This window comes from Perognathus longimembris, chromosome 11 (genome assembly GCF_023159225.1).
Source record: "Perognathus longimembris pacificus isolate PPM17 chromosome 11, ASM2315922v1, whole genome shotgun sequence".
NCBI lineage: Eukaryota > Metazoa > Chordata > Mammalia > Rodentia > Heteromyidae > Perognathus > Perognathus longimembris.
In genome coordinates, this window is record NC_063171.1 from 60,985,134 (window position 1) to 61,011,133 (window position 26,000).

General features: G+C 53.6%; 1 protein-coding gene across 2 annotated transcripts; it reads left to right on the forward strand.

The window, feature by feature from the left end:
* Positions 1–4,308: 4,308 nt before the first annotated feature.
* On the forward strand, positions 4,309–25,327 carry Csrp1 (cysteine and glycine rich protein 1). Of its 2 annotated transcripts, none has more exons than XM_048357265.1 (6): positions 4,309–4,374; positions 13,928–14,040; positions 19,464–19,632; positions 21,449–21,578; positions 23,444–23,537; positions 24,147–25,327. In XM_048357265.1, exons 2-6 carry the CDS (start codon positions 13,929–13,931, stop codon positions 24,221–24,223), a joined length of 582 nt encoding a protein of 193 aa, XP_048213222.1. In that variant the 5' UTR covers positions 4,309–4,374; position 13,928; the 3' UTR covers positions 24,224–25,327. The 2 variants fall into 2 exon arrangements, with proteins under 2 accessions (XP_048213222.1, XP_048213223.1); XM_048357266.1 differs by lacking the exon at positions 4,309–4,374 and adding an exon at positions 10,483–10,499.
* Positions 25,328–26,000: the final 673 nt, after the last annotated feature.

Genomic DNA, 26,000 nt, shown 5'->3' on the forward strand with positions numbered 1-26,000 from the left:
AAGGGTTAATAACAGTAAATGGCTTAGTATTAAAGTGACATACAACCCTGTAGCAAGGAGTACTAAATGCTGTAGACCACCAACCCTTACTGTTCTTTTTATTTTTTTTTCAAATTTTTATTATCTAACTGATATACAGAGAGGTTACAGTTTCATACGTTAGGCATTGGATACATTACTTGTACTGTTTGTTACCTTGTCCCTCATACCCCCTCCCCCCTCCCCCTTTCCCTTTCCCCCCCTGAGGGGTTCAGTTCACTTACACCAAACAGTTTTGCAAGTATTGCTTTTGTAGTTGTCTTCTTTTACCCTGTGTCTCTCAATTTTGGTATTCCCTTTCAATTTCCTAGTTCCAATACCAGTATACACGGTTTCCAATATACTCAGAAAAGATTACAGAGATAAGTGTAGGTACAACCACAGGAAGGTGATACAAGAACATCATCACCCTTACTGTTCTTGACCCTTCTGGTCTTTTTCTCCCCCAGGCTGCTCTTCACACTTTCTAGGTCTCTCCTGGCACAAGACAAAATGGAGGCTGGGCCTTGCAAGTCACAATTCCCTTCTCCCTGAATTTCTTGTCGGAGTTGTTGCCCTTAGGTCTCCGCCATTCCTTCTCAGCTTCCTCTGTGGGCTCTCAGCCACCCTCCGATATTGGTGTCCCTTCGGAGTCAAGGCCGGATCTCCCTCCCTCCCTCTCTCTCTCTCTCTCTCTCTCTCTCTCTCTCTCTCTCTCTCTCTCTCTCTCCAACGCCTGATCTTCTGTGGCTGTCTGGATGCCTCCTGGACAGTCTCACCTGGGTGTTCCACAGGCATTCAAATCCACTAAAATAAACCTCATCTCTCTTTGCTCTTTGGTTCCAAATTTTCTCTCAGGAATTGTCAACCCAGAGACCAAGAGTTATCCCCAACCCTATTTCCCTTTCTGATGCAGTCTGTACCCTGATCCCAGAAATTCCCATCCCCTGGGCTATAGCTAGCCATCATTTCCCTGGACTGTTAAATAGTCTACTGGTACCCAAGTCCCTCTCGTTCAACTTCTCATCCAGCCACATAGCAGATTGTTGTCATATCCTAAAATGCAAAATCTGATTGTGTTATTTTCCCCGCTTAAAGTTCTTCAACATTCGCATTACATTCAGGAACAGTCACCCCCTTCACATGGTTTACAATGGTTGCCATGGTTTCCTGGTCGCTGCCTACCTGTTAGATCCATTTCTTACAGAACTTTGTCTTTTCATTCCAGGGGTCAGCTCTGTTGACGAACTTGCAGATCTTTCATTGAACAATGTTGTCCCAAGGTCTCACCCTTTCCTTTAGCTTTCTGGCTGATTAAATCACCTCTCTCGACCCTCTGCCTTGCCCCCAAGAAAAAGAATTAATTGTCCATTGCCAAAGCATAAGTCATCCACTGTCTTCCCAGGGAACTGTATACGCCTTCTCTCATTGTCCGGATAGTGCTTTAGATTGCAAGCTCCCCGAGGTCAGAATCCCAGTCATAGGTTTCCCTGTATCCTGGCATCAGTAGTGCACAGCTAAAAGAGGAATACTTCAGTAAACGTCTGTTGAGTGAATGGATGGCTGGATGAATGAGTGGGTGGGTGCCGGCATAGACAGAGAGATGCTGAATATGTGAGAAATCTTTTGCAGCACAATCTCTAATCCTTCTAGTGTGACACCTGTCACCCATTCCTTAGCTTCACACTCAGGTCCCTCTCATCTGGGATCAATGGGCCAGAGAACGACTTTGCAGCAGGAGGAAGAGAAAAGGTGTGATGTAAGGATGTATGGGGAAGAAGGGAAGGTAGAAGATGGCAAAAAAAAAAAGAAGAAGAAGAAAAGGCAACAAAAGACCAAACAAAGAGAATCTTGGTACCGAGCCCTAGCTGATTGCTACATCTCTGCGGATATGGGTGTTTTTAGCTGAATGGAGCTAGTTATATACCTGAAAGCTGCCAGAGCGTCTCTACCCTCAGGAAATGCAGGCGTGTGGGATGTCCCACAATGGACGGTGCTTACCGGCCCTTCTGTGGTTTCAGCACCCGGCCCATGTCTGTGGGCTGGGAAATGCATTGCCTCTGACGCAATCCCAAAGTATTTTTTTTTTTCCCCCATGTGTGTGTCTTTGTGTGTGTTGCTACAGGAGCTTGACCTCATGGCCTGGGGGCTGTCTCTTAGCTTTTCTGTTGTTGTTGGTGGTGGTCATGGTGCTTAAACTCCGGGCCTGGGACCAGTCCCAGAGCTCTTTAGCTCAAGGCTAGTGCTCTAGTACTTTGAGACCCAGCACCACTTCTGGTTTTCTGGTGGTTAACTGGAGATAAGAGTCTCACAGGCTTTCCTGCCTGGATTGGCTCTGAACTATGATCCTCAGCTCTCTGCTTCCTGAGTAGCTAGGATGACAGGTGTGAGCCACCAGTGCCTGGCTCTCTTTTTCACTCAAGTCAGGCACTCTGTCACTTGAGCCACAACTCTACTTCTGGCTTTTTTGGTGGTTAATCAGAAAGAAGAGTCTCACAGACTTTCTTGCCTGGGCCGGATTTGAATTACAGTCATTAGATCTCAGCCTCCTGAGTAACTAGGATTACAGGTGTGAGCCACTGAAGCCCAGTTTTCCAAAGTATTCTTTACCTGCAAATGGGCTATGGAAGACTGAGCTCAGATAGGCACCCACATGCAGGAAGGGTAATGGAAGCACATGTCCGGTTCTAGAAAACAGCATAGACGGCAGGGTCTGTCTGGCGTCCTTTATCTGCAACTCTGTGTAGGGTTATGTGCACCAACACAGTCTCTGGGCAGATAAGCAGCTTACCACACAGGCATACTCTCCGGCTTGCCTGAGATGATTGTGCTGGCTTAAGTGTAGTTGTCAAAACATCTTTGAACCTATTCCAGTTCGGGTGATGCATTGCACAGACACTCTACTTACGTGGTGCTTCTAAGTTCCACGTGTGACTGAGTTGTTGCATTCCCTATGGACATTGCACAGAGCAGGCTGGCATGCCATCAAGGGGATCTCCATCCACAGACCGGCAATCAGAGAAGACAAACCCAGACCAAAGAAGGAAGTGCAAGCCTGTGCTCTTTTGTGAAGTCTTGGGCAAAGCTCCCAGACTCAGCTCTCCAGGATACAGGAGTCCAGAAGGGACAGGGGGGATCCTTCCCCCACAAGGATCACCCCCTCTGGGCAGCCAGCTCATCGTCTCTGACACTGATTGGAGTTCTGTTTGTGACTGGGCTGTTTGTGATCTGGGCTGGCCCAGATCGTGTCAGTGTAGCAGCCCAGACTGGCCTTGAGCTGGAGATCTTCTTGCCCCAAGCCTCCTGAGAGCTAAACCTAGCCGGTGATGTGGTATTTTAGGTTTCAGGAAGTATGGGGAAAGCTCTAGGCGACAGGAGCTGTAGGAAGAGGGGTTTGTTTATTCATTGTCTGCCCAAGCTGGACACTGAGGAAGGTTTTCTGGTGTATTGTTTTTATTTCTATTTTATTTTTGTGGCAGTACTGGGGCTTGAACTCGGGTCATCTTGCTTTTGCTTGGCTTTTTCACTCAAGTCTGGTGCGCTCTACCACTTGAGCCACATCTCCAGTTCTGAGGGGTTTTTTTTGTATGTGTTGACAACTTGGAAATAAGAGTCTCAGGAATTTGTCTGTCCCCCCACTGGTTTCAGATCCTCAGATGGGAACCTCCTGAGTCCCCAGGACAACAGGCAGGAGCCACGGGCCCCCAGCATCCTGGAACTAATTTTACCCTTACCCCCACCGTATTGGCGATGGCTCACGGGTGACTCTGGGACCAACAGGGGCTGTCCAGGCCCACAGCCCAGCTAAATAAATAGAAGGGACAGAGGGACAGAGCGAGACTTGCCTTACGAGGGCTCCACTTGGACCCTAGGATGTGGCCCTTACCATTCTGCCACCGGGACAAACAAGTAAGAGGCCCCTGTCCCCTTTTACATCGGGGGTGCGAGTGGATCACGGGTCCTGGTCTCCCAGACTCGGTCTCCGTCTTCCCATCGGGCCCCTTGCACCTCCGTGGCCTGGTCCCCGGGACGGGGCGCACCGTGGGTCGCACGCAGGTGGGGCTCTGCGCAAGCCCGGGAGCTGGCGTCGTCCCCAGCCCGGGTTTGCCCCCCTTCCCCCCCCCCCCCCCGGTCCCGGGTCCCCGCAGCCGCCGGGCAGCCGGGGGTCTGGGCGGGGACCGGGCCGCGGGGCCCCGCGCCGTGACATCAGCCCTGTGTAGTGCGGTGTGCAAAGCGCGCTGGTTGGCGCGGCGCGGGACACGCCTTCCCGGAGCGGAACAAAACGGCGCGCGCGCGCGGCGGGGCGCACCCAGCCCCGGCTTCCCCGAGCGCCCACCGTCCCGCCGCCGCCGTCAGGTGAGTGCGCCCCGCCGCCCCGCCCGGCCCGCCCGGCCCCGCGCGGGGTCCTCGCCGCCGCGCCCGGCCCCGCGCGCGCGCCCCCCTCCCCGGGGCGCCCCTGCCCGCGCCCGCCCCGCTCGGGAAAGTTTGGAGGGAAAGTCACTGCACGCGTGGACGCCGCCCCCGAGCAACCGCGGGGAGCGGCTGCGGCGGCTCCGCCGGTTCCCCTCGCTCCCGGAAGCCACGCGCTCCTCCCCAACCCCCCTCCGGGCTTCCGGGACCACGGTCGGCTTCCACGGGCCCCGGACCCCGGGCGACCCGGGGCGACCCGGCTCTCCCCGCTGCCCGCAGGTCGGGCAGAACAATCGGCGATTCTGCGGGTCACTGACGCTCTTTGTATGGCGGGGAGATGAGGGCATCCGTGCCACCCCCTCCCGGGCCCTCCGCTCCCGGGGCAGAAAGTGCCCGCCATGGAGTGGGGGGGGGGGGGCGGGCAGGGAGCAGAGCGCACATCTGGCGCGGTGGGCGTGGTCCTGGGCATCTGGGCCCCAGAGCGCAGGTGCAAAAACAGGAGGTGAAAACTGCACGGTTTCACCTCTCCCACCCAAGTCTTGGGGCCAGGTGGGGTCCCCATGACTCAGACATGGAAGAGCCTACAGGGCCTGGCCTGTGGCTGTGGTCCTTGAAAGCTGGGGTGGGGACCGGGACCCAGGACCAGCACATTCAGGCACATTGCAGTAGGTTAACAAACAACACACCGGAACAGGTGTTTTACCTGGGGGGGGGGGGTGAGGGAGCAGGTGTTTTACCTGGTTGGGGGGGGAAGGTGAGGGAGCAGGTGTTTTACCTGGTGGCTCAAACCTGGCCATGTTCTGCACACCTCTGGCTCCTCTGTCAGGCCCTCCCTACAGTGGTGGGCTCCATCCAGCCTGAAGCCCTGCTCTCCCCCGGGTGATTGAATTGGCGGGTCCCTCACTACCTTCTCAGCGGTCACTGTCTTGGAATACTATTCCAGGGGCTCTGGGAAGTCCTGTAGAAAGTTTTATCCTGAGGACGCTACCTTGAACTGGAGGGTCTTGAAGACTGGCAGGCTGGATTTGGACTCTTAGATTTGCCTTGTTAATACACCGGTGGCCTTGAACAAGTGACTCCTTGGTGCTTCGGTTTCTGGGTGGGTAGTGGTGCGTGCATTACCAAAGACTTTCCATAGGGTTGTACTCAAGTACCGCCTTCTCCTGCCCTCTCCCCACCGCTTCCCCTTTCTGGGGGGAAACCTAGCAGCCTCTCTTCCCTCAGACGGGCTGAGGATTGCCCACTCGTGGAATGTGGCAGTTGGGTACCGGGTTTTCCTTGTGTTCATTCAACTGCTACCCCGGGCGGCCTGGCCAGGCCTCGCAAGAATCTGGCCTGACCCCTCCGCTGCTGTTTGCATTCTTCTCTCCTCACTGCAGAGTGCAGGCTGAAGCCTCTCCATCTCCCTGAGAAGGACGCTTCTCTTTGGTGAGGATAGCCCCCGAGAGGGACAGTTCTGACCTAAAAGGAAGTTTATCTTGCAGAGGGCGTGGTGTTGGCCTTGACCAGAGGAACTGTTCCCAAGGCCTTGGTGCCCGGGGAGAGGATGCCGGAGAAACAGAAGAGCAGGGAGCTCTGACTGGCCTGCTAAGCGGACACGAAAGCCAAGGGTATCCTGGATTCTTTGCCCCTGGTCTGCCCTAACACCTTCCTTCCTAGCCCACGGGTTCTCTTTTGTAATTCAGGCTTCCCAGAGACGGAATTGCAGCTTGAGTGGGTAATACTGGCTTTGATTGGTGATTAGTAAACACTGGGTGTATGAAGCCAGGTGTCTTCACTCGTGCCTGTGAGTCCCAGGGAGTTAGAGACTGGAGGAACACAAGTTCAAGTCCAGCCAGGGCTACAAAGCAAGTTAGAGACCAGCCTGAGTTACATAGTGAGACTGGATTTTTTTTTCCCCCCTAAGGCAATCAACAAATGAACATGGGTAGGAATGGACTTTCAGCTGAATTACCCTACTGGATATTTATAAATCTTGTAAATAGTTGCCAGCCAGGCCTTTCATTTGGGTAGTGATCACAAGCAGGCAAAGGGAAAAAAAAAATATTCACTGTGGATTTCCTGAATGGGAAGGCTTTCCTGTGGGCCGCTGGTTTACGTAAGCCTGGCTCTGGGTGAGAAGTTGACTTGCTAGAGGCCTGTAAAGATGCATGCATCAACATTTTTGAGATCCAAAGAGATGCCAGCAACAAAAGGTCCTTTTCCTCCAAGTTTGCAGTGTGCTCTTCTGCAGACACATGGGCAGATACCTAGAGACACAAAAATGAGCCATGAGAGTTAGAGCTGGTCTTTCCTGAAGATAATAGCATCAGATAACTGCACTAGTTGTGTTGTGGGCAGGTGCTTCAATCCTTCATGTGTATTATTTGACAATTTATGGGATAAGTAAATGCTGCTGCTAGCTAATGAAGAAACCAAGGCTCCCAGGTGGTAAGGAACGCTCTCAGGACCGGAGCTGGTCCCTTGTGCAGTCCCGGTTCTAATGGAGGCCAAGTGCTTCTACAACCCGGCATTTTTTTCTTGACTGTTTCCCTCTTGTTTTTTTTTTTTTTTTTTTCTTCCTTCTTTCCAGGTCAGCTCACTTAGGAAATGGCTGTCGTGGCTTACTGACGATTTGAAGGCAGAGAGAGCTTTGTGGTTTGGGCATGGATGGGGTCTGAGTTAGGAAATCCAGTCTGTAGGTTTTCACTCTGCGGTGTGGCTGGGCTCTGCCAGTCAGTTGCCAGATGGGCTTCCCGCAGATCGGATGCATGTTTGAGTTTGGAGGCCAGGTTTGCAGGAAATTAAGCCTGGAAAAGAGCAAGAGAGAAAGAATGCCAGAGGCAGGGTGGAGGGAGAGAGAGAGGGAGAGGGGGAGAGAGAGAGAGCGCTACTATTGCTGCTGGTTGGGGAAAGGGGATGAAGTCTACAGTCCTGACAGGCAGGCAGTCCGTCGCCTGCTGTTTCCAGTTGTCAGGAATTTATATGGGAATGACGTGGCCTGTGCTACACAGCTCCTCAGGAATGCGTCTGACGTCAGCATTGAGTAATTCCCATGTATGGTAAAGTGTGTAATTGAGAGACAGCGAGTGTTTCCAGAAGGCAGCGTCTGGCTCCTCTGCTGGGACCGGAGGGGAGGAAGGAGCGGAGGGTTTGCAGCTGGAGCCTGGCCGGCAGGTGGCCCCTCCTCCCTAGTGCGTTCTCCATGGGGGGTGGTGTGGGGTGGAGCTCCCTTGACCAGCCAGCTGCTGGCAACCTGTGTTGATAGAGGCTAAGTGCTCCTTTGTTTTTACTTTTTAAAAATTCATCAAAGAAAAGCTATCCAGGCCTTTTTATTGTTTAAGCCTGTGGGCTAGACAATTGTTACCATTCTAGATGACATCACCCCAGACGCAAGCAAATCCAATTAGTTAATTCATCTGTGAAGTCTTATTATAATATAGAATTTCCCTTTAGTTTCAAAATGCTTAAAAAAGAAGTGGTAGAGCACTTGCCTCGTATTTTCCTAGCCCTTGGATCCATCCTTAGCACCTCCCCCCTTTGCCCTCCAGAAAGAAAGTATAGTAGGGACACACACCTGTAATTCCTACTACAGGAGTCCTCAGCAGGAGGACTAGACCTGCTTGCCTGAAACTGGATTTTAGATCCCAGGCTCAGAGTCCAGGGGTCCTACGTTAGGTCTGGCCACTCCCCACCATCTGCCAAATTAAAGAGACACAGTGAAAGGCAGAGAAAGACTCATTACACGGCAGCCATGGGAAGACTGCAGTACATCTTCAGTCAGCCTCCCTCCGACTAACTAGGGAGACTAGGAGGCCCAGGGCGAGAGCATGAGCATTGTTAGACAGTCAACTCACAGGTGTGGCTGGCTATTAGCTCAGTCTTTGACTCTGGATTCCTGGCAGGTGGCCTGTAACTTTTGACTGTTTTTTTTTTCAAGATAAGAAGATAGCATTGCCTATTGGGGGGCAGTTTGCCTATTGTCTTAAGATGTCCTGCTCTTCCTGGGGCCTAAAGTGACTGTAGGAGAAAATGACTCAGATCAAAGGACAAAGTGAGGGTGGATGACTTGTTTAGAGAAACATGAGAAAAAAAGAGTTCAAAACAAAACAACAAAAGAAGTTATACCCCTCCATGTTCTCCTTCACATGACCTTCAGATACTTGACCTTCAATGGTAGAGACCTCTGCTATGAAAGGCTTTGGGGGACCAGAGGGGAAATAGAGAGATGTAACATTGCGCTCGCAGCTTCCGGTCCCACAAGAGCCACATATGGATTTGAAAACAGAGTTCTTCGGGACCTGGAGTCATCCTAGCTTAGTGAAAGTTGGTTGACTTCTAAGAGGCAAGTTCAAAGTTCCAAAGAAGCCAAATAAGGGACTCCTTACAGCTGAGGAGGTGCGTGTGGCGTTTCTCCATTTGCTATTCCTCCAGGAGGGACCATTACCTTCAAGGGCCTTAGGGTTCCCTGTAAGATGTAGGCTCATGGGCTCTGAACCACTCCTCCCTTCTGTTCTTGGCTGCTCTGTGGATCTGGGGGTGTGGAGAAAGACATTGAGCTGCTTAGCTGGAAAGGATGACAAGCACTCATGTGTACCTGGCAGATATCAAACAGCTCAGGTAGCCGGCACAGCACATTTCTAACTAGATAAACACCTGACAGGTCTTTACTGGACCACAGGGTGGAGATGTAATCCTTCTGGCTGGCTGCAGGGAACAAGGGATTAGGGAGTAGGAGAGATTTTTTTTTTCCCCCCCACTGGAAAAATAAGGATGTGGAATGGGTTTTCAGGCCTGGGTAACTGGGTCATGCACCCCTGAGGTGGTTCCTTAAATGGAAAAACATGTCCCACGGGATCCATCAGTCTTGAGAGGAGAGATCCAAGATGGCAGCCCTCACAGCTGCAGAGGTAGGAAGGGCAAAGACACACTTATCCCAAATCTCTTGAAAGTGAAGATTGAAGCCTTGGGTCCAGTTCCAGTGGGACAAACGAATGAGAAAGAGCAGCCGACTTGTGTTAGTTGCTTATCAGAGTCTCATCGTTGATCGAGTTGGAGGATCTCAACTTTTTAGATAAACACCCACTGGATGTATCCCGCTGCCATAAGGAAAATTCAAGTTTTATTCTTGTTGGGATTATCAAGACAGCAAAGGAGAACAAACCAGAACACAGACAGCAATTCCCAATAGGAATATAACTCTGAAGAGAAACCTCTGTGGGTGATGTGGTTATAGAAAGCAGCAATGATTCTCAATCACCAGAGCCACGTGCTAGAGAGCCTGGTATTAAAGCATGGCCCCACTTGTGGTCCCTTGTAGTGAAGATAGAACTGAAGTGCTAAGCCCCAAAGGTAGCTTGACCCAGACTCCTTAGCCGGTTAACAGATGGGTCAGGGTTTACTGGTTCCCAGCCAGGCATGCTGCTTCTCAGGACTGTTCCTTCCAGATGTGCATCCATCAGCTGGGAAGGAGTATAGGTCTCTGGCTGCACATCTGGCAGGGTGGTGTGAAGGCTTGGCTAGGCCGGTCTCTTAGTGGCCATCAGAAGGGTGTAAGACACGGTGCCATCCTTTTTGTCTATTCTAGTTTAATCTGGAGAGGAGAGAAGAGGGAGAAGGAGAGGAAGAGATTCCTTTTGTGAGACAGGCTAAAAGCGGAGAGTAACTTGCTACAGATTGCGAGGAACGTGTGACTCCTCATGTCCCCTTTTCCTAACCTCTGAACCGCACCCTCTGGACTCTACCCTGGGGAAAGTTCTAGACTTGCCTCCAGCAGGTCCGTTCAGTCCCTCCCCCTCCCACTCCCCCAAACTGAGAAGTCAGTTGAGGAGCCAAGTCCCCCTCTAGGCCACAGACAGAAACAGCTTTCCATTTAAGGCAGGATATCCAGCCTCTTGCTGGCAGAATGGGCGGAGCCGGTGGGGGAAGGAGGTGGCCAGGGCAATGTACAGGGGTACCCGAGGGGCCCTTCCTGGCTGTGGACATTCTCTCTGCCTTTCCTCTCCAGGCCTGGAGCCCTCTTCCAGAACTGTCCTCTTAAGGAGAGAACCCCAGCCAGACCCCAGGCTGGAGCAGATCTCCCTGCCTGACAGGTCCCTGGGCTTCACCCCTCTCTCCGCCCATGTTCCCAATTCCCCGGGGCCCTGTTGGATGTGGGTCCCTGACATGGGGCCAGGGAGAACAAGGGGAGGCCTGTCTGGGGCTTTGTGTCTCCTGCAGCAGCGGGAGCTAGGCCTGCGTCTGGGAACAAAGCGCTGCCTGGCATGGCTTCCCCACCATGTGGTTAGGGGAACTTTCCTCCCTTAGGGGTGTCCCTGAGGACAGGAGTGTGATCCTGCTGGTTAGGGTCTGGAAAGGGAGGAGAGGGCCAAGGTCAAGAGCCGGCCTTGGGGAGCCCCATGCTTGTCCTGTTCAACACGGAGACTGGGGGTCATGGAGGGAGGATGCGGATGGAGCCGCTTTAGCTTCCAACTCTGCCTCTCCCAGCTGTGCAACTACAAGCAAGCGTCCTAACGGCGCTGAAGCTCGCTTTTCTCATCTGCAGCGCGGGCATGTACCGTTTATCTTCAGATGAGGGAGTCCAGAGGGATGATGCCCTTTGATGGTCTGGTGCGCACTAGGTGGCTGGGTAGGCCAGTTCCCAAGGTCGGGTGGGGGCCCTGTGTCGGGGGGGCACCTGCCTGGCTTCTTGTGGCTGAGCACACCTCCCCAGAGCTTTTGGAGCCGAGTTGTCTCCTAGCTCACTGTCAGAGGTGGCTCCTGGCAGGGGAGTCGAATCGGCCATGATGGGCTCAGATGATGTAGGCCCTGTCCCTACTCGGAGAGACGGGTGTGAAGACGGGGTGCTTTCCCCCCGGTGAGAACTGGGGTTTTCATGCTGTGTGCTCTTCTAGCCTCAGCCTTGCCCTGGAGTCTTCCAGACAGAAAGGAAGGGCCCGTGGGATCGGAAAGGCTGGCCATGGAGGCTGACGCCTGCCTGCAGGGTGAGCCCCAGCCAGTGGGGCTGGACGACAGGAGGGGGCACACTGGACTGGTGCCGTGGGCTCGGCCCCTCCAGACCCCTGGGGTGAGGACGGCAGGTGTGCCTTGCCTTGGGCCGGGTATGCGGGGGCTGAACGCAGGGTTCCATCAGCAGCCCGGTAACTGAGGTGAAGGGAGAGGAGAGCGCCAGCCCGTGGCAAGCAGGGACTCGTCAGTGCCCTTGATTGCTGAGCAGGACCAGGTGGCTGAGCGGGGGTGGATGAAGACATCATCAGAAATCAACTCTAGGAGTGTGTGCCATGTTGTTGGAGGGTGACAGCTTAAACAGCGGGATTTGGTGCTTTGTCAAACAGAGTTCAGAGCCCATGGCACGGTCACTGGGAAGCCCTCCAGTGGTGCAGACTGTTTTCCTTTAGCCTTGACATTGACTCTGGCACCGTGATACTAGGACAGCAAGTTCTTAGACACCACCTCTTGCTTTCCATTTAAGTCTCCCACATAGGACCTGGAGACCTTGCTCCTTAGGCTTCTTTATGTCCCAGGCCACACTGTACCCATCTTGTAGTATCCTCAGTCAGGGAGCCTTGAAGAGCTCCCTTGTCCATGGACTTTGAGCTGGAAGCAGCGTCTTCAGTCATGTCTGTTGGGGGAAAGATTGAGAGGAAAGGAGAGAAGCTGGTTCCATCAATCCAGTCTTCCTCTGTTCTCCAAGGTCCTGTAGCCTACAGCCTCAGCTCCATTTGGTGCCCCAGGCACAGGCCTGTGGCCTTTGACATACCATACCTCATTCAGCCCCGAGAGATACTGCTAAGCAGTGGTTTCTATTTTCATCCCCAATTTTTAATGCAGAAATCAAGGTTTGGAAAGATATGCCCAGGCTCCTACAGCCAGCAAGTGGCAGGATCAAGACTGGACCATACTGTCCGGCATCAGGACCCTGGCTCTGAAATGATAGACAGAGTACCTCCAGGTTGATCCCGACCATCTATTTTGGGCTCACTGGTGGCTCACACCTGTCATCTTAGCTACCTAGGAGGCTGAGAGCTGAGGATCATTGTTCAAAGCCAGCCTAAGCCGAAAAGTCCCCATGAGACCCTTATCTCCAATTAATCAGTCAAAAACCGGAAGTAGGGCTGTGGCTCAAAGTGGTAGAGCGCTGGTCTTGAGCAAAAGAGCTCAGGGACAGTGCCTAAGCCCAGAGTTCAAGCCCCACAGCCAACAACCACAACAAGAAGCCATATCCCGGGGTTGGAGGCATGGCTCGGTGATAGCCAATGAGCGAAAGTCGTGGTCTCAGACCTAGAACAAATAAAAGTCATATTCCTACGGAACATAGGATGGTGCTTGCCTGTAATCCCAGCTGCTCACTTGGGGGGCAGAGACTGGAGGATAGAGGTTTAATGTCGGAGTTCAGGGCTGGCCTCAGGTGAAAAGTGAAAACAAAGAACTCAAACAAAACTAGGCTGGGAGTAGAGCACCTACCTGACAAACATGAGGCTCTGAGCTTAAACTCCAATTCTAGCAAAAGAAAAACAAAGCCCTGTACTTCGTGCTTAGAGGTTGTGATTCATCAGGTCTGGGCTGGGCTGCTGCTACTAACCCTGGTTTTATAAAATCCCTTCACCAGGTTCTAATGGGCTCTCCCATCTGAGGAGGGCACCCCGCGGGCCAGCACTGGGGCTTGAACCCAACGCCTCATGCAGTCCCTCGGCCTCTTCACTCAAAGCTAGCTCCCTACCACTTGGGCCACACACCTACTTCTGGCCTTTTGCTGGTGACTGGGAGATAAGAGGCTCCTAGGCTGTGCGCAGGCTGGTTTTGAACTTGGATCATGGTTAGGGCCTCAGCACTCTCCCTGGTCTCTTCCTGTTCTCGTCTTAGAAGGGACTCCTCTAAGACACTTCTCTACGAGATATGTATCGGCTTCTGGGTTCATCTTTTGACCATATGAGTTTTGTTCATTTGTGAGCTTCGCAGAAACAGATGTTTTGTGAACTCTGCTTGATTTGTTTATGTATGTGTGCGCGCGCGTGTGCACACGCGTGCGTACCCATCCTGGGGTTTGAACTCAGGGTCTGGGTGCTGTCCCTGAGCTTTTTTGCTCAAAGCTGGTGCTCTACCACTTGAGCCACAGCTCCACTTCTGGCTTTTCGATGGTTAACTAGCGATAAGATTCTCACAGACTTGCTGCTGCTGGCTTCTAACCTCGAGCCTCGGATTTCAGCTTCCCAAGTTGCTAGGATTACAGGCGTGCGCCACCAACACCCATGCCAGGCCTATCTGTTCTTTTGAGCCTATTCTCGTTGTGAGCGGTACCCACGCCTGCATGCAGCCCAGCTGGTCGCTGCTACCTCCTTGGTAAAGCCTGTGTCTTGGGCTCTCTGTGTCCTGTCCAGTGCCTTGGCCCAGCCGCACTGGTGGCCCCCAGAGAGCCCACTTTGCCCTTTGCTTCTCAGTCTCCGCCTGGTGCTTTTCTGCCCCGGGTCATCTGCTCTCATTGCTCTGTGGACTTAATTCCCATTTCTGCGTTCCTTTTCAGAATGCCAAACTGGGGAGGAGGCAAGAAATGTGGGGTGTGCCAGAAGACTGTCTACTTTGCGGAGGAGGTCCAGTGTGAAGGCAACAGCTTCCACAAGTCCTGCTTCCTGTGCAGTAAGTCCAGCTGCCCCTCGGGACGGGCCTGCCCCTACAGTCTGGGCCTGTCAACACCCCAGGGAGCGGTCTCCCCCGCGGGATGTAAACAGCTTGACATTTGGCTGAAGCCCTGCCACCGCCGGGGAGGGGAAGCACTTAAGGGCCTCTTTGTTCCCTTTGGAAGCTGTTTTCTGAGGGGTGAACTGGCCGGTGCTGGTGGGGGGGGGGGTGGCAGGCGTGCAGGGGCTGAGAGCCAAGCTGGAAGGGCTTGGTTAGGAAAACTTTCCACTCTCTTTTCTCTCATTCTCTTGTCCTTTCAGTTCTATCATTTCAAAGGAGGAAACTGTGTGTGTGTGTGTGTGTGTGTGTGTGTGTGCGCGCGCGCGCATGCAAGTACTAGGGTTTGAAATCAAGGGGCTCAGAGTTTGTAGGTATCCACTCGTAAATATCCAGATGAGAGTTACTGCACTTACTAGTCTTGGAGGAATAAGAAAACAGCCACCGGACCCCCAAGCCCCGGAGAGTCAGATCTCCCAGGAACCCTGACTCCTCTGTGTTGCTCTGGCTCATGCCTGGTCTGGATGAAGTTACCAGGAAGTGCCAACTTGGAGAAGCCGCTCTCTCAGTCCCGAATGATTCATTTGACATGATCAGCGCGGAAAGTCCGTGCGAGAAGACTCATCTACCAAAACGCGTTTTAGAAACAGTTGAATTGTCTGTTTTGATGATGGACAAGTGTATCAAGTTTCCTCTGGTTGATTTTTTTTTCCCCCATCGACATTTGATGAGGCTGTTGTAAGCACTCAAAAGGAAATTGTAAAACAAAGCACTTGCCAGGCCCTGGTGGCTCTCACCTGTCTTCCGAGCGACTCAGGAGGCTGAGAGCTGAGGATGGCAGTTCAAAGCCAGTTTGAGCAGGAAAATCTGTGCGGTTCTTAAGTCCAATGAATTAGCAAAAGAAACCCAGAACTGGAGCTCAAGTAGAGCACCTGCTTTGAGCAAAACAAACAAACCCAAAAAACAAAAAAACTAAGGGACAGTAGTTGCCCAGGTCAAAAAAGCTAAGGGACAAGGCCCAGGCCCTGAATTCAAACCCCAGTACTGGTACCAAAAACAGCACGTAAAGCAACGGTGTCAATAAATGACAGATACTCTCTTGGCGCATGCGCACGTGTACACATCCACACCACGTTTATCGCTCTTGGATCCTCGGCCTTGTAGTGTGACCGGGAGGAGAGCCCACAGGGATTTGATGGACCAGCCTCTTGGGAGGCTCCAGAGAAAGACCGGCTTGCCCATCATGCATTGCGGCAGGCGGTTGGGAGATCTGAGGTTCCTTTGTTCCCCTGAGGACTGGGCTGCCGAGTAGAATCCATGCGGGCCAAGGGACCCGTCTTCGCCGGGTGTTGTCCACATCTTTATTTGGAAGCCACCGGGCACGGGGCAGCCAGCCGCCTGGAATGACAGCCCCAGGTTCCGTGTGACACCAAGCTCAGGGGCAGCTCTGCTGGCTTCCGGTCTGCAGTCCTGTCTGGATATTGCAGCTCATCACTCGGGGTTTTCAGCTATTGCTTTCCCCCCCCCCCCCCAAGGGAATCAGGGAGGCCTTGGCCCTGGCTGGGACGGGGCTCCAGGCTGCGGGGCTCCGGAGGGCCTCTGCTCTGGTGTTACTTAATCATGGACGACAAGGAGCCAGCTGTGCCCCAGAGCTCCTGCCCACGGTCCTTCTGTGGAGGGAGGTCAGGAATTCAGGGGGTGGCATAGGAAGGAAGGAACGCCCCCCCCCCCCCGGGGCAGCATGCAGAGGGGGTGGGTGTGTGAGGGGGTGTCAGGGATTAGAAACAGTTGCAGAAAGTCAGCCTGGGGAGCAGGAGGAGGGAGGGTGTTATGCAAAGGAAGGAACTGTTCTAGTGTATCTAGGGTCTCGGGGCCTGGGCAGCTCTTCCGGGTTGTCAGGGCCCTTCCCACGCCCAGCACTCTGGGGCGTCACCCGGCTTGCTTATCCCGAACCCCTAGAGCAGTGCCAGCCCTCTGAGGCTTGCTTAGGAATTGCTTTATTGGTCGAGTGGGTGGTCGGTGTCCGGCTTGAATTTAGGGTAACCCACAGATAAAAGGACTTTACCTCCTAAGGAAGGGGGAGCCTGGCAGAGCCCGGGTTTCGATGGCATGGAACACAAGAGCCAGCTCCCTTGCTGGCTGGGGTCAGGGAAGTCCACAAAAGGAATATGTTTTTGTGGTCATTTGTGAGGCTTGAATTCAGGGCCTGGGCACTGTCCCTGAGATTTTGTGCTCAAGGCTGGCACTCTACCACTTGAGCCAGAGCTCCATTTCTGGTTTTCTGGTGGTTAACTGGAGATAAAAGTCTTGTGGTTCAAAGCTTGGGCTGGCTTTGAACCATGATCCTCAGAGCTCAGCCTCCTGAGTAGCTAGGATTATAGGCGTGAGCCACCAGTGCCCGGCCCAAAAGAAGTTTGGATCATTCAAGTTCTTGGCTCTGGGTTCAGCACAGCTTGGTGCCCACATTTCCTTTCCTGAGGGTCTGGGATGGGCACAAGAAGGCTGGATGATGTACGTACTCGGCAGCTCCCCAGGGCTTGGCCTTGGCTGAGAGCAGAGGTAGCGCGGCAGGCAGTTCCCATTGGCGGAGTGGAGAGCTCAGCTCTGGCCTGGCCTGCAACCAGTCCCCTCCCAGGGCAGGTTGATATGAGCGGCCACCTTGTGGACAAGAAGGCCCTATGTGTTCTAGCCTGGTGGTGGTGAGCAGGAAAACAGATGCGTGCAGACTGGCCCTGTGCTGTTCCCCAGAGGCCTAGAGCACAGGGAAGCTCGCAGAAGCCTGAGCATGCCCTCTAACTGTCAGGGGGAGGTTGAAGGTCAGTTTTCACCCTTCTGGTCTTACTGCTTGACCTACTCTAGGGCAGCCGTGAGCTGGCAGAAAACCAGCGGTGGAAATCAGGGGCCGGGATCTGGCCTCGCCCTGCCTCTGGTTACGTGAGCTTGAGCTGTTTTATCGTAGGCCTTGTTTTCTTTCTAGAGAAAATGACTCTCCCGTCTTTGGTTGGAGTGAGGGGACAGCCACTTCCCTGTATTCCCAAATGGCATCGCTAGGCCCCACCCGGCCAGGTGGTATCTTCCCCAACAAATATACTAAGCCAGTTTTCTTTTCTGATAGCACCGAGTTTGAACTCAGGGCCTCAGGGTTGTTCAACTGGGACTCCACCACTTGGTGCCACACCTCCAGCCCTGCATTTTGCTTGTTATTATGAAGATGGAGGTCTAGCATACTTCTTATCTAGGCCCACCTCAAACCATAGCCTCCATATCTTAGCCTCCTGAGTAGCTAAGATTATAGGCATGAGCCAATGGTGCCAGGCCTTTTATTTTCTTAGTGTGCTTTGGTAGAAATGAGTATTCTTAATGATATGAGGAATGAGGAATAGGGAGTATGTTCAAAACCTTCCCTTAGACCTTGCAAGAAGAGCTGAGTTTCCTACCATGAAACCGGAAGGAAGTGAGGGGACAAGAGGCCATAGGGAGATGTGGAGGGTGGGCCAGGGTGGGCAGGCCACGTGTCTAAGAGACCACAGACACAGGGACCTCTGGGCCAGCGCGGCACAGGCAGCCATCTTGAAGGCAGCAACACGTAGGCCCTGATGTGTCCTCTGCGCTGAAGTCTTGGGCCTCTTGCTGGTGACACCCGCCAAAGAGGCCTGGTTCCCCAACCACTCGTCGCTTTCTGCTTTCCCTCAGATCTTGGAATTTCCAGTTCCGTGGAGGTCTGGTGGGAAATCATTCCAGACCAGTTTTCGACTCCTCACCCTAGAAGGGAATGCTGGAGCCTTTAGCCTTCTGTTCCCTGCCTTCTTCCCTAGAACCCAACCCCCAGGGGAAGGGATGGGAGGCTCCATATTTGGGTGGCCCAGATTACAGGAATGAGGTGGAGATCTGTGGGGCAGGACAGGAAGTCCTTATTTACTCTGAAGCCCACAACCTGAGGCTCTCTGGGCGAGTTTCTGGTGGAGGGCTGGACCCTTTAAAGGCAAGAACAAGATGCTAGCCATGACACTGATCTTTTATCTCTTTCTCTGAGTGACTAAGAAGCCCGGCTTCTTCAGAGGTGTCCTTTGGCTTCCAGCCTCAGAAGTGTTAGTGTGATGTCCACTCAGGCACACCAAGTCCCAGAATTTAGGGGACGTTACAGAACCAAATTCTGATTACAGGATGAGGTGTAAAGAAATAGAGTGCAGTTAAGTCTTGTGAGAAAAATAGTTGGAGACGTTTGCGATCTCTTGAGGCCTGGGCCCGACCCCTCCTTTCCCTGCCTCCCACTGGAACAGCTTTGTGGAGTATTACATAAGATAGCCAATGTGTACTATGTACACTGCGTACTGTGTACTGTGGGCAGTGTGCTGCAGGTAAGATCTCAGTGGATTCTTAGAACCACCTTTTGGGGCAGACACAATCACCTGCATTTACAAAGGAGGCCACGGGGGCGGGGGGGGGGGCTGGGAACTCAAAATCACCTGCTCAAGCCACAGTCCGAAAGGAAGGCGGGGCGGTAGAGGAGGCCCACAGGTGTTCTTGCTGATCCTATTCCAACCTCCCTCCCTCCTGGAGATGGAGAAATTCTTCTCAGTGTTGGATCTCGCTTTTCCCTAAGACACAGTGATTTCTGAGACAAGAAACCGCATATCCAACCGCTTTCATTAGTGTAACCTGTGTCTCATTTCAAAGCCCACCATGTTGGGTACTTAATACTCATCCAGCTTTTCTCCAGTTCCCCAGCTTACCCTTCCCAACTCCATCGCCATGCGCAGAACATCTCCCAGTTCCATTCCCTGCCCCTCTTCTTTTCTCCGTTCTCTTCCCGTGTTGGGACACACCACCTCTTTGTCAAGGACCGAGTGAAGAGCTTCATTTGATGTCCTGTCGCCTGGAGTCAGCTTAGGCCGTGATCCCCGAGGTGGTACAAGGGCACAGGAGTCTGGGGGAGTCATGGGTTCTTGGACGTGTGAAGGCAGATGAGGGTGTACACATCCCATCCTTCTGCCCTCCAGCTCATTGGCCACCCGACGGTTGCTTTTCTTTCTTTTGTCAGTCATGGGGCTTGAACTCAGGGCCTGGATACCAGTCCTAGAGCTTTTTTTGCTCAAAGTTAGCACTCTGTTGCTTTGAGCCACAGCTCCGCTTCCGGTTTTCTGGTAGTTAATTGGAGATAAACGCCTCATGATCTTTCTTACCCAAGCTGCCTTTGAACTGCAATCCTCAGATCTCAGCCTCCCGAGTAGTGTGAACTACCAGTGCCTGGCTTGTCCTCCCTTTTTATGCAGCTCATAAGAGGGCAGGATAATGTGTGCAAAAATGCCCAGAGAGCTCCAGGTACGGGGCTCTTGCAGGGAACAAACAGGCTATGGCTCACTGTTCCTGTGTCCCCCTTACAGTGGTCTGTAAGAAGAATCTGGACAGCACCACTGTGGCCGTGCACGGGGAGGAGATCTACTGCAAGTCCTGCTACGGCAAGAAGTATGGGCCAAAAGGCTATGGCTACGGGCAGGGCGCAGGCACTCTGAGCACCGACAAGGGGGAGTCGCTGGGCATCAAGCATGAGGAGTAAGTACAAAATCTCCCCACTTTTTCTGGGGTTCTCTACCTTGCCCTTGAATTACTGCACTTCCGTCCACTTTTAGTTAAGCAGTGGAAGGCTCAGAAAGCCACTGATCTAAAAGGGAGGGCTAAGGGCTGCCCCGTGGCTCAAGACGGAGAGCGCTTGTGCATGTTGTGGGCCCAGAGTCTGTGGTTCAACCCATAGCAGCACAAAAACAAAGTAAAAAACGCCAAGGATGGGCTGGGAATGTGGCTTAGGGGTAGAGTGCTCGCCTTGCATGCGTGAAGCCCTGGGTTCGATTCCTCAGCACCACAGACACAGAAAAAGCTGCAAGTGGCGCTGTGGCTCAAGTGGCAGCGTGCTAGCCTTGAGCAAAAAGAAGCCAGGGACAGTGCTCAGGCCCTGAGTTCAAACCCCAGGACTGGCAAGAAAAAGAAACAAACAAACAAAATAATAATAAAAACCCAAGGATTTATTCTCTCTCTCTCTCTCTCTCTCTCTCTCTCTCTCTCTCTCTCTCTCTCTCTCTCTCTCTATCTCTATCTCTATCTCTGTGCGAGAGAGAGAAAGAGGATGAGAGAGAGAATACTCGGGCTCAGACTCAGGGCCTGTGTACTTTCCCTTAGCTTTCTTGCTTGAAGCTGGCTTTCTACCGCTTGAGCCACACCTCCACCTCCAGCTTTTTGGTGGTTCACTGGAGACAAGAGTCTCGTGGGCTTTCCTGCCTGCTCCGACTTTGAATTGTCTCAGTCTCCCGGCTCCTCAGGAAGCTGACATCCAGAGGACAGTGATTTGAAAACAGTCTGGACAGAAAAATCCTCAGGGGGTACATCTTTAAAATAATTAGCAAAAACCCAGGCTAGAGGCGTGGCTCAAGTGGTGAAGCATGAGCTGAACAAGCAGGCAAGCTGAGCTCACCACACTTGAGGCCTGAGTTCAAGCTCCCGTACCGGAAAAAACCCAAAAAGACCAAAACAAAAACATAAGCAAGCTAAGCATGGTGGCGCGTGCCTATAATCCCAGTATTCCGGGACCTAAAACCGAAGGATTGCCAAGTTTAAGGCCATCTTAGGCGACACAGGGAGGTCCTATCAAAAACAAAACAAAAATATATAAATACAATTAAAAAATAATAAAGCGAGGCATAGAGCAGCCAAATCCCCGGCCAGGAATGCAACGGTCAAGCTGTTCCTGGCACTGAGCATGCGTTGTATGTTTCTATAAACATCATCCGAGCTGGGAGGGGCCCCAACAAATACTTAGTCCAACTTCCTCATGTTAAAGATGAGAAAACCCAGGAGAGCCCCCCCACAAGTGAGTTAGCAGCACTGCCAGGCTAGTCTTGCTGTCACCCCGTGAGGGAAAGTCATTTCTTTGCTTTGGACGTGCCTCAGTGACACTGCGTCTCTCTGGCTTCCGACCTGCCGGTGTAGGGGAGACTGTTGTCTGTCAGCCTGGCCAGTTGTCTCGGCTCTGGGGAAACAGGCAGAGATGACGGATGAGTTAACCAAGTTTCAGCCAAGGTCACTGGCCTTTGGGGAGGATCTGTTTAGTGGTTTTCTTCTGGGAAGAATCTAAGAATAGACCAGCTGCAGAAATGAGGAGCTGAGGAGGGGTTTCTTAGCAAACGAGGTGTGAAATGATTCTGGGGTTTGTAACGGGGTGATGGGGGGAAGAATGAAGTGTCCGTGAAAATAACATGATGCGGAGCCTTGCTCTGCCCGTGTGTACGATGGACCTGGGCCCTGGTGTTTGTGGATCTTGTCCGTGTAAGTATTTGTTACTGGAAGTCATTTCATCACGTGTTCTTCCTCCACGCAGAGCCCCCGGCCACAGGCCCACCACCAACCCCAATGCATCCAAGTTTGCCCAGAAGATCGGCGGCTCGGAGCGCTGCCCGCGGTGTAGCCAGGCCGTCTACGCGGCGGAGAAGGTGATCGGGGCCGGGAAGGTAAGACGCCGATGGGCACGAGCAGCTGCGGCAAGGAGACACCTTCCAGAAACATAGACCACAGAACTTTGCAAACGGTGACCCCGCCTCTGCTTGTGATCTCGTTGCTTTGTCCAGTGTGAAATGGAAAAAAAATGTTTTTAAAATATGCCTAAGATGGGCTGGCAATGTGGCTTAGCGGTAGGGTGCTTACCTAGCATGCGTGAAGCTCTGGATTTGATTTCTCAGTACCACATGCAGAAAACAGCCAGAAGTGGCGCTGTGGCCCAAGTGGCAGAGTGCTAGCCTTGAGCAAAAAGAAGCTCAGGGACAGTGCCCAGGCCCTGAGTTCAAGCCCAAGGACTGGCAAAAAAAAAAAAAAAAAAAACCCACAACAAACAAAATAACCCTGAGAATTACTATTTTGATGACACAGACAGGCATAAGGGAAAGGTAAGGCCGTGCTAACCAGCCGTAGAGAAGCGAGTAGGAGTTGAAGAGGAGAAGGCGGGAGAAGCTCGGCCCGGCCCGGAAGCCTGGGAGCAGGGCATGCTTTCGGGTTCTGTGGGGACCAGCAGAGTCTGAGCTCCGTTGAGGCAGCTGCTTTGGAAACGGGAGGTGGTTGGTGGTCCAGCCGTGAGAGCAAGCAAGTGTAGCAGCCTCTGCTTTACAGAGGGGGGGACACAACGGCATGAGACGCCCAGGGAGGAGGGGCACCCCATCCCAGCTCCCTGGACCCCACTGTTCTCCCTCGAGCACGGGGGTTAGGGGGGAGGGGCCAGTGGGCGGGGCCGAGGGGTCAGGAAGTCGGACGGCACCCAGCTTCCTTTCACCCTCTCCAGCCTGGACACGGGCGGCGGCTGTGCTGAGGTCTCTCTGTCCTTAAAAGGCATTGTTTGTCCTGCCCGGCTGCTGCCAGCCCCTTGCTTGCTTTTCTCGGGGGGCTAGCAGCGAGGCTCTGCACAGCAGCCTCTGAGTCTGCTCAGCTGTTGTTGATGGAAGCCAGCTGTCAAGCAGTCGTACTGGCTGTGCTGCAGGGTGTGTGTGTGTGTGTGTGTGTGTGTGTGTGTGTGTGTGTGTGTGTGTGTGTTTACTGTGCACAGACCCGAGCCTGGGTGGCGGCCCTGTGCCCTCTGGGCACCTCTTAGACGTACGCAGGGCCTTCCACAGAATCCACATGACTGCTAACTTCAGTGCATGGCCGACTCACTCTCCTTCCTCAGTCACACTAGACGACACGGCCCCCAGAGCCTCCTCCCTGCCGGGCCCCCGAGGAAGGCATTGAGTGCCCACTGCGACCTTGGGAGGGAGGTTCAGCCACACCACTCCCAGAGCTTGCCAGCTGGGGGAAAGTAAGACCCAAGTTCTAGAACCTCAGCAGACGGGCTTTTCCAGGGGAACCCCATCTACACACGTCTGTGTGGGCCAAGCGCTGGCGGCTCACGCCTGTAATCCCAGCTACTCAGGAAGCTGAGATCTGAGACTCGCAGTTCAAAGCCAGCCCGGGCAGGAAAGTCCACGAGACCTTTACCTCTAATTAACAACCCAAAAGAAACTGGAAGTGGAGGAGCTGACGGTCAAGGGGTAGAGCGCTGTCCTTAAATGAGAAAGCTAAGGGACCGGACCCAGACCCTGAGTTCAAAGCTGTGCTGCCGGCACCAAAGAACAAAAGCAAACGCCAGACATGAGGCTTCTAGAAAGTGAGTCCTCCCGGCCCCAGGGAGGACACGAGAGCCGCCATTCAGCGAGTGCGTGCCAGCCCCAGGGGGCCAAGGCTGGGCTCACGCCACCGTCCGCAGGCAGAATGGGTGTGGGAAGGCTGGTCCCCTTGCGCATGGGGAAGCTGGTTCCTGGCAGTAGCATTGACTGTTTCCTTCCTTCCCTAGTCCTGGCATAAGTCCTGCTTCCGGTGTGCCAAGTGTGGGAAAGGCCTGGAGTCCACCACCCTGGCAGACAAGGATGGCGAGATCTATTGCAAAGGTGGGTGGTTTCACCTCTCCTTCCTCCCACCCAACGCCAGTCATGGGGCTCGAACTCAGGGCCTGGGCGCTGTCCCTGGGCTTTTTTTACTCAAGGCTGGCTATGCTCTGTCACTTGAGCCACGGCACCACTTTCGGCTTTTTGCTGGTTAACTGTCCAGCCTGACTCTGAACTGTGCTCCTCAGATCTCAGCCTCCTGAGTAGCTGGGATTCCAGCTGTGAGCCGCTGGCACCTGGCAGTCCTCTCACTTCTGACTGAGGACCAGGAGGCTTGAGGTGGGAGGGAGACAGAAGCTGTACCTCTTCTGAATGTTAACCAGTTCCTGACCTTGATATCCACCAACCAGCTCCTATGACTCTTTTTTTGTTTTTTGTTTTTTTTCATGGATGGGGAAACGAGGCCAGAGGGAGGAAAGGACTTGGTCAGAGTCCCACGGCAACGGATTCCTCTGGATTCTGAATTCCCCATCTGATGATCCTCAGTCCGTCCAGGAAATGGGTCCCTCTCACAACAGCTGGGCAGTTGCTTTAGCCGTTGTGGGGAGCGGGTGGTCCCAGGGCGTGCTGGGCAGAGAGCAAAACCTCCTGACTCCTGTCTTCTCTCTGCAGGATGCTATGCTAAAAACTTCGGGCCCAAGGGCTTCGGCTTTGGACAAGGAGCTGGAGCCTTGGTGCACTCAGAGTGAAGCCGTCTTGCCCGCTGCACCTGCCCGCGCCTGCGCTTCTCATTGCCACCCCCCTCCCAGCAGCCTTGGTGACCCCAGGACCTCTCCCGCTCAGCCCTGCTGCATAGCACTAATGACTTGAACTTGGGCATCTGGCTCCCTTTGGTTTGGGGAGGGGGTCTGCCTGAGCTCCCACCTCACTAAGGAGCTCCCCCGCCTGCCCTCTGAAACTACCACTGTAGGAGACACCTGTCTTTTTAATCTAAGTGGGACCAGACCCCCTCCTCCCCCCACTTCACCACACAGGCCTCTGTTCTCGGCCTCTTAGGCTCAGTGTCCGACAGCAACTCGCCAGGACACCTGGGCCCACATTTTGAAGCCCGGAGGAGGAGCAGTGACAATACCCCAATAGCAAGAAGGAAGCAGGCCCAGGAAAAGGCAGGGGAAGGCGGTGGCTGGCTGGACCTTCGGGATTCTCCTGTGGTAGAGGGCTGGCTGCTGGTGTCCCTCAGAATGAGCCGAGGAGTCCCAGCTGGGGAGTCGCCGTGGCAGGCAGACATGTGAACAGGCATGGCCCTAGCCCTTGGAGAGGGTCCCCTTGCTTTTCTGGTCTGAGTCAGAGTCTGTGGAACTTCTGTCCTATTTAGGACTGGAGGATCCAAATTCAGGAGGCCGTCTGACGCCCGTCTGCATCTAGATCCTGGTTTGGGGAATCCTAGTGAAACACTTCCAACACACATTTGAGTTTATTAGTGGTCCAGAGCTTAGGGTGGTTGGCGCTGGCCCTCACCATGGGTCCTGAGGCTTCAGAAGGCAGCTTCTCCCTGCCCCAGCGCAGCCCAAGCCAGTGCTCGGATTGTCCCTTGGATGTGGAGGGGGTAGAGAGCCTCAGCCATCTTGAACAGCCCTTCCCTCTGTGCCCACTCCTTCCACCTCCCCTGTACCTCCATTCCTGGCCACCTTAGCTGGCCCTATAGCCCCATTTGTTCCAGGCCCACAGGTCAGGAGAGGCAGGAAGAGAGGCAGGGGCCCCCTTCCCAGTCACTGACGGGACACCCTCTTCGGCTGCAGAAGCAGGCTGTGTCCAAGCTGATTTCCCACCTGGTCAATAAAGCTGTTTAGAACAGAACTCTGGTGTCATGACCCAGTGCCGGTCAGGCTTGCGCACACCACACCCTGGGTGGGGGTCAGGGAGGGAACTGGATCAGAGCCCTCAACATTAGTTAGCAACAAGGTGGGGATCAATCGGAATTCACCGCAGCTTTTTCGAAGGTCTGCTGGATTTTCAACATCAGTGCTAAATGACCCATGCGTCCCGAGTGGTTCTACCAACCCGAACATCACTGCCTGGCCCCACATCTGGGCATGGGAACTGCGTGGATTTGGGCATGGGGGGAGGGGGGTTGTCTAGATCTCCAAAACGCTCAGGATGCCTCCCAGCTTGGAAAGCCCCGGCCTCAGGGAAACTCAGCCAGAGGAACCTTCAAGCCAAATGCAGAAGGCTCGCTTCTGCCTGTCAGAGGGGGTGGAGGGGCCAGGGAAGTCTGCTGCCTATTAAGGCCAAGTCACAGAAGGCCAGAGCTTAGGAAACAGGCCCTTGATGTGGCGGGGTCCCTCATTGTATAGATAACCCGTCATGCGTTGGGTCTGAGCTTCAGTTCTTCCTGGAAACTTGTCCACATGGAATTTTCAAAGATACGAGCGGGAGCTTTAACCGCAAGGCCTTGTGCACATATCATCCAGAAGGTCAGCCCAACAGTGGCCTGCACACACGCGGGCACACACAGGTGCACACGCA

What these genes read in the sequence shown, in the direction of transcription:
- Csrp1 (XM_048357265.1), top strand. Translation starts at nt 13,929, where the DNA reads ATGCCAAACTGGGGAGGAGGCAAGAAATGTGGGGTGTGCCAGAAGACT. An exon ending in CTGGGCATCAAGCATGAGGA is followed by an intron (nt 19,633 to 21,448) that starts GTAAGTACAAAA and finishes TCCTCCACGCAG; the next exon opens with AGCCCCCGGCCACAGGCCCA. An exon ending in AGGTGATCGGGGCCGGGAAG is followed by an intron (nt 21,579 to 23,443) that starts GTAAGACGCCGA and finishes TTCCTTCCCTAG; the next exon opens with TCCTGGCATAAGTCCTGCTT.